At 39.2% G+C, this 7,456-nt stretch overlaps 2 protein-coding genes across 10 annotated transcripts; one reads left to right on the top strand and one right to left on the bottom strand.

Annotated features, from left to right (window-relative positions):
• On the top strand, positions 1 to 4,311 carry LOC113287990 (splicing factor, suppressor of white-apricot homolog). 9 transcript variants are annotated; one of them, XM_026536910.1, is made up of 5 exons: positions 233 to 362; positions 901 to 944; positions 1,078 to 1,597; positions 1,708 to 2,484; positions 2,761 to 4,311. In XM_026536910.1, the coding sequence occupies exons 3-5, from the start codon at positions 1,568 to 1,570 to the stop codon at positions 4,081 to 4,083; spliced, it is 2,130 nt and encodes a 709-aa protein (XP_026392695.1). In that variant the 5' UTR covers positions 233 to 362; positions 901 to 944; positions 1,078 to 1,567; the 3' UTR covers positions 4,084 to 4,311. The 9 variants fall into 9 exon arrangements, with proteins under 9 accessions (XP_026392691.1, XP_026392699.1, XP_026392697.1 ...); XM_026536909.1 differs by having other exon boundaries at positions 901 to 990; XM_026536906.1 differs by lacking the exon at positions 901 to 944 and having other exon boundaries at positions 1 to 362; positions 1,078 to 1,244.
• Positions 4,312 to 5,196: 885 nt separating this feature from the next.
• Positions 5,197 to 7,456, bottom strand: LOC113290930 (pentatricopeptide repeat-containing protein At4g04370-like). Its single transcript, XM_026540513.1, has one exon. It carries the CDS (start codon positions 7,411 to 7,413, stop codon positions 5,197 to 5,199), a length of 2,217 nt encoding a protein of 738 aa, XP_026396298.1. The 5' UTR covers positions 7,414 to 7,456.

The raw sequence follows: 7,456 nt of genomic DNA, 5'->3' as shown, positions 1-7,456 counted from the left end.
TTTTTCGCAAAGGATTTTAGGGAAAACTGGACGAATAACGAATACCTAAAAATCCAAATATCAGAGGAACTCCTTCGTCAAGAAAGTAGAAGAGATTTGTGTGGTAAATATGGAGGTAGTTGGACGACATGCTTTACTGTTCGATGATGATTCAGCTGCGACATTCGTGAATTCACAAGAAGCCCTAGTTGAATGGAATTCACTGTTGATAGACAGATACGATGTTCGTCATCTCCTGCATACACCTCCTCCTCTCCTCAAGAGACGTCGTCAGACTCCAGCAGATGAATCTGAAATTGATCATGAACGTTATCTTGATCTTCTACAACCTCAATCTGATGATTTATTATCCCTTCAACAAGGTTTGTTCATTATTCCCTAAATTACCTTCTCCTGAATATTATTCTTTATTTTTTTGAATATGATTATTCATTTGTTTATTGTGGTTTGCGATTCCTCTTGCAAATTAGATTAAATTGTATTCCCTTTTGAAGAAATTGGCTTCTTTTCTCTAGGGTTTAATTTGTGGACAAATATTGATGTGGAACCATTTTATGTGAGGCTATAGAAAATAGAGATTTTATGGTTATCCGTTTCTATGACTGCAAACAATTAAGTAATAGATGTTCTGTTGGTGTCTTGAGCGGAGGCCGGAACATGAAGAGCAAACGCTATAGGATTTTAACTACTCCTCAATTGACAATCATCCGGAAAACCACAGCTAGAGTATGTCTTGGGCGTTTGTAATCTGACAGAAAATGAGTTCTGCTGTAATCGGGACTTCAGGGTTGAAGTTTTCGGAACCATGTTAGCTAAAAAGTTCAAAGTATGGGAGGATTAGGAAGTGTAGGCTTTTGATTCTGTTATTTATTGTTTTTGCAATAACTGTTAAAGCTGCAGGAAGGATATCTAGTTTGCAACATTTGCATCTCTCACTGGGACAAGTAAGAATCTTTTCACTTAACTTGACTCTTTTCCCTTACATCTAAGGTGAAGTTTTAATAACCCATTCCACATTCTTTGTTAAGTTAGAACTAGCTGAAGTTTGTTTAAATTTCTCTTTCTTTCTTGGCACAGAATCGAACAGTGGGGAAGGGCAAGGAGCTGGAGGTACTTACAGTGCTGTTGGATTTTCATATGGAAACTCTGATGTTTCTGCGGACCAAAAGAACTCCAATAGCGTGGTGGGAGATTATGGTTTTCGTCCACCTTTTCCAGTGCCAGAAAACCTACTTCAAAGCCTAGTAAGTGAACTTCATCTAATAAGTTTGCGTACAGTATTGAAATTGCTTTTATATGGTGCTAGAAACAACATCAAATCAGCTCCAGTGAAGTTAACTGACCAAAGCACATAGGTTATTCTAAGCTTCCAATTTCTTAAGTTTCAGACGCACGGAGCAGGGATGGAATTCGTACGACTTAAGTTTGCCATTCATGGGTACCTTGTTTTCTTTTGATGTATCATGACCAAGGGTTCGTGCAGGTGGGATTGCAGTCATATCGGAACATATAATCATCAGAACCAGTATATAGCAAATGGAAGGAAACAGAAATATGTTTCTTCATTATGATTATTAAACTATATTATTATCCCATGGCACGATCCTGGATCTCTTTGATAAGATTTAACATTTTAAATTTATTGTTGTTTGTGAACTTCTGTCATTATTCTGAGAGATGTTTGTGTTCTAATTGTTGTTTTTGCAGCCTCCTACAGAAAAATTACACCAGATCATGGCAAGGACTGCGCTTTTTGTCAGCAAACATGGAGGACAATCAGAAATTGTCTTGAGAGTGAAACAGGGTGATAATCCAACATTTGGGTTCTTAATGCCTGATCATCAACTCCATGCATACTTCAGATTCCTTGTTGATCACCCAGAAATTCTGAAGTCTGAAGTGGATAGCAAACCACAAGATGAAGATAAGAAGACTGAGCAGAATCATATAGCCGATATATCTGGCGGGGCATTATCCTTGCTTGGGTCTGTGTATGAATCAGGGGAAGAGGAGGATGATGATTCACTTCAGGATGCCGATAAATCTGCTGATTCTTCCGTTGTTAGAGGCTCAACTCATTCTCACGTATCAGAACGAGTGGAAGATTCACCAAATCTGGCTGGTAAAGATGTCGGAGCTAATGACCGTCCCTTTCCTTCGGTGAAAGAAGCAGCTCTTTCTTCCAAAAAAAATCGTTCCCTGAGTTTAGTTCCTGGTGGTAAGAAAATGGATGGTGGTGCACCGGGTTCAAGTTCTACTACTTTGGAAAAACCGGTCACTGCGAAGATCAAACCTGTGATTGTGGACCCTCCATCTGATATGAAGAGAACAATGGATAAACTAATCGAGTTCATTGTAAAGAATGGGAAAGAATTTGAAGCAGTACTGATAGAGCAAGATGCTAAAAATGGGAGATTTCCATTTCTTCTGCCGTCCAACCTTTATCACCCATATTACCTAAACATTCTTCAAGAAGCTCAGGAGGTATATTTTCTTTGAAGTCTTACTGTTCATTTATCTACCGTATTTTGAATTATTGTCATTTGGCAATCTCGTTTCTTGTTAGTTGATAATAATTCTCAATCATTATGAATGGAGATTACATCTACAAACCCAAAGGGATAGAAAACCTTACTGAGATAGTAATGTCCTCTTTTCTTGTTGTACTTACGTGCATCAAAAGCTATAGAGTTTTGTGCTTTTTCTCTCTTATTGTTATTTCAGATCTCATCCCTTTTTGCTATATTTATTCCTTTACAGTTAAAACAATCTGGAAAAATCTCTTCTAATCATCAAAAGATAGATTCAAGTGCACAAGATGGTGGTAAGAAAGCTGCTCTCTCCAAAAAGAATGATATCGGTTCTTCAAATCATGATCTACCATATGACTCTGAGAAGAAAGAAAAGTTTAAGATGGTAATCAGTGGTCGAAAGAAGGATGTTCAGGATCCCCCTCCCAAACCTGCACAAGAACAGCTTGAAGTGACGATAGATGGAGAAGCTGCTGCAGCTATTCTTCAGGTAGCTACAAGAGGCGTGAGGAATCCAAGACTAGATATGTTTCCTAAGAAATCATTAGATGATTCCAGTTCCCCCCTTAGCGGTGATGTTGAACCCAACTCAAGCTTCGGTAATTTTTCATTTTCTTCTCGAGCTCGGAGTTCCACTCCAAACCCTGTGTCTGATGCACGGAGACCCAGTACTTCACTACCTGTTGATTTGCTGAGATCTCAGTCAGGAAGGAGTGGGGAGAAAACCACTTTTGTTTCAGTTGCCACTGAAGCAGATTCTTCTGAAGCGTGCTTAACTAAAGAGCAAAAGCAGAAAGCAGAGAGACTGAAGCGGGCGAAGATGTTTGCGGCTATGATTAAGGGTGGTGCAGCACCACGTTTATCTGCAGAACCACCTGATTCTGTGAATTCAGGTTTGCAGGGTTCTGGAATTAAGGCTTCTTCATTTGATGGACCTTCTCAAAGTGTTGACAGTGCGGATATTTTGGTCACAGAGGAGCTGGTGAGCAGAGAAAGAGAAGGAAGTTCAATACCCGCTGATGGTGATGCCGTTGGGGATATAGACAAGTTCAAGAGGTATGATCGTAGTGATGATTATAAAGAAAAACAATTAAGAAAGAAGCACCACTATAGATCTAGAAGGCTGGATGAAGACGACAAGGATGACGATGATGAAAGAGAACATAAACATTCGAGGAAGAAGCACCGTTCTTCTCGTCATTCTTCACACCGTGATAGAGATGAGCACGGTCATAGAAAAAGACATTCTTCTTCTAAAGATAGGGAATCTCGGCATAGACAGAAGCATCACAGTTCTTCTGAAGATGAGCAGCGGCACCGAAAGAGGTCCCACAGGCACAGAAGGGAATCCCACTCGGAAAGAAAGGGAGACTATGAGGAAGGGGAAATCAGTAACGGTGATAGTGCTAAAAGAGATGCTTACACAGATCTATTACAAGACCGTGTCGAAAAATCTTCTCCGTTAGTAGTGAATGCCCAGCCTTCTGAAACAACAGAAATTCCTAATGATCTCAGAGCAAAAGTTCGAGCCATGTTGCTCGCTATCCAGTGAGATCAATGTATGATTGTTTTAATATTCTTTTGATTGTTGTAAAAACTGTGACTAGTAAGAGGACCCATGCTGACATGAGTGTAAATTTTTGATGGGGGTGTGAGGGACGAGTAGGGAGCTGCCATTTGTCAACCCAGTTAATGGTTTCTAACCAATTAAAATCTTCGTTATTTGGGGGATGGGTAAATACGGTGTACACTAATTATCTCCTCAATTTGCGCTTCTGCACCAAGTATCTTCAGTTCCGCAACATGATTTCCCCACATCCCATACTCAATCAGAATGTCTCTGAATGGAAGAATATGAATATGTATGTATTGTTGAAAGAAACAAAGTATTGATTTATCAAGTAGTGAATCCATCTTAAAACACAGCAAGGCCACCCAAATCCATGGAAACCAAATGTCCTAAGAGTCTCAACTCCTAAACCTCGAACAGACACCATAACAAAATTTAAAAGAAACCCATATCACAAAACTGATTTTTCTTCTCTTTTTGAGTTCTGTAAACTAAAAACACACACACACCTCTACCCTAATTTTTCCTCTTTCTTTCCCGTCATCATTTTCATCATGTTCTTTTGATTTCCAGTCATCACTACTTGGACAAAAATCAGCAGGCAGATATAGATCAGAAATTATTGATGTTGGATAATCTTATTAGATCATCAAAATCATATAGAGGAATATCATTGAGTTTTTTTTTTAATTCGATTGTTTGATTTTTGGTTTTAAAAACCGGTTGCTAAAGCAATCTCTGGATGTAGGAGTGTAGGAGGCAAGTAGGTGATACATCTCGAGAACAAGAACTGAAGAAGGGAAACAGATGATATATTTGGAGAAGAAGAAGATATATGTTGTGTTGATTTTACTGGAATTTTTTTGGAATCACCGTATTTACCCTTCCCCTAAATAACGAAGATTTTAATTGGTTAAAAACCATTAACTGGATTGACAAATGGCGGCTCCCTACTCGTCCCTCACGCCCCCATCAAATATTGCCCCCATCAAAAATTTAGTCTACTTCATTTTGTTTGTTTGATTGATGGGTGACAATTTTGTTTATCAGTAAAAGAACTAATGCAATTCCAGTTTGGTTGTTGAGACTTCAGTATCAGATATAATTTTGGAAATTTTCGTCTTTGACTTGCATTTCTGTGCCCACCGTTTTTAACATCAATGTGATTTCCTCATACTGAGCATGTGAACTGTGATCTACAAAGAATGTTGTTCTGGTTCCGTGTAATTCAATAGAACTCCAACCCGGCACCTTCTTTAGTCCTAGGGTTCTCATTTGTATCCAAGCGTCCCTGACACCATCCCATCTGCTCATGGAAGCATAGCAATGTGCCAGTTGCACATAATTTTCAGCATTCTCAGGTTTGAGAGACTTTATTTCTCTAGCAACAACATTCCCCAGATTTGTGTTTCCGTAAGTTCGACAAGCATTAAGTAGTATACTTAGTACATGGATGGTTGGCTTTGGAAACATTGTTGTCAGAAAACTATAGGCCTCTTGTAACCGGCCAGCTCGGCTAAGGAGATCAACAATGCATGTCCGATGTTCAAGCTTTGGCTCAACTTTATAATCTTCTTTCATACTCCTGAAAATCTTTAAACCTTCAGTTACAAGTCCTGAATGACTGCATGCGGATAAAATAGACAGGAATGTAACATGGCTTGGATTGATGCCAGAATCCAAAAACTTTGAATACATCTTCAAAGCTGTTTCTCCCTTGCCGTGACTACCATAAGCTGTGATGATTGTGCTCCACGAAACCATATCTTGTTCTGGCATCATATCGAAACACCTATGTGCTGTAGCTATAACTCCACATTTTGAGTACATATCGATTACTGCAGTGTCAATGGATATGCATGGCCCAACTCCATTTCTAATCAAGAAATTATGGATCCATTTACCTTGTTGAAGTGCTCCAAGGGTAGCACAAGCTTGAAGGAGAGACGCAATTGTAATGGCATCAGGTGTCTGATCAGCCATTCTCATTTCATTGAAAAGGGAGAAAGCCTTATTGACATTGCCTTCCTGAGCATACCCTAAAACAATGGCATTCCACGAGACCACATCCCTATCACACATTCTTTCAAAAATAACACAACTTTGCTCTAGATGATCACACTTTGCATACATATTTATAAGGGAATTCTGGACAGCTATGTCAGTATGCATTCTCTGCCTTAAAATGTAACCATGAATACATCTACCCTGTTGTAAGTCGCATAATTGTGCACAAGCTGCAAGGGAAGAAGCTATGGTAGTTGAAGATGGCGTCTCTCCTGATCTTAACATTCTATAGAAAATATTGAGTGCTTCATCCGCTTTATAGTTTTGAACTAGTCCAGAGATCATGGCTGTCCACAAAATCATATCTTTATCACTGATTCTGTCAAACAATCGAAAAGCATCACCTATGACTCCACATCTCAAGTACATGACTATAAGAGTGGTCTCAACATTCACAACTAAATCAAATCCGGCTGTTATAATTTGCCCATGAACTAACTTACCCAGTTCCAGGTTATAACCATTTGCGACCACAGATAACACAGACCCAAACATCTGTTGGTTAGGTTCTATCCCTTCCATCCTCATTTTGTTCAGTAACTCCACTGATCCCCTCAAATTCCCGTTTTGGGAAAAAACAGAAACCAAAGTATACCATGAAACAATGTCTTTATGACTCATCAAGTCGAACAATTTTTGAGCAATCTTGGTTCTCCCAAATTTACCATACAAGTTCAACAGAGAATTCACCACAGCAACATCACAATCAACCCCTGATTGAATGACACAAGAATGAACACAATACAGAAGTCGAAGTTCAGACACTCCCGTGAGCAAACCCAACATGGTAACCGAATTAGGTTGAATCCCCTCTTTCATCATCTCATTATACAGATAACAGGCCATATCAATATCTCCTGCACGCGAATAACATCCGATAATAGCAGACCAAGAAACGACATTTCTTTCAGTCATTGCATCGAAAACTTGACGAGCGTTATAAGTATCACCAAATTTTGAATAGAAGTTAACAAGAGAAGAGGAAACGTAGGAATCTGAAGACCCAGTAACGAGTGCGTGCTGGTGAACTGAAAGTCCACGAGAAAATAAGCCGAGATAAGTGCAAGCTTTGAGCAAACTAGGGAATGTGTAGGAATCGGGAGAGATTTTGTTTGTGAGCATGGATGAGTATGTTTTAAGGACATCTAAATGTGATCCTGCGGATGAGAGGAGGTTGATAATCTTGTTACATGCTTTAGTGTTTGTAGGAAGAGAACTAGGTAAGTGAGATTTAAGGTTATTCATCAGAGTGACTCTTTGTTACTGTTTCTTTGCGCCAGAATTTGAG

This window comes from Papaver somniferum, chromosome 6, assembly GCF_003573695.1.
Source record: "Papaver somniferum cultivar HN1 chromosome 6, ASM357369v1, whole genome shotgun sequence".
NCBI classification, from domain to species: domain Eukaryota; kingdom Viridiplantae; phylum Streptophyta; class Magnoliopsida; order Ranunculales; family Papaveraceae; genus Papaver; species Papaver somniferum.
This window is presented reverse-complemented; position numbering and strand designations above follow the sequence as displayed.

Bases quoted from the DNA above. Each gene is read 5' to 3' on its own strand.
- LOC113287990 (XM_026536906.1), top strand. From the start codon at position 110: ATGGAGGTAGTTGGACGACATGCTTTACTGTTCGATGATGATTCAGCT. The intron at 363-1,077 runs GTTTGTTCATTA...TTCTTGGCACAG, and splicing joins TTTATTATCCCTTCAACAAG to AATCGAACAGTGGGGAAGGG. The intron at 2,485-2,760 runs GTATATTTTCTT...ATTCCTTTACAG, and splicing joins TTCTTCAAGAAGCTCAGGAG to TTAAAACAATCTGGAAAAAT.
- LOC113290930 (XM_026540513.1), bottom strand. From the start codon at position 7,413: ATGAATAACCTTAAATCTCACTTACCTAGTTCTCTTCCTACAAACACT.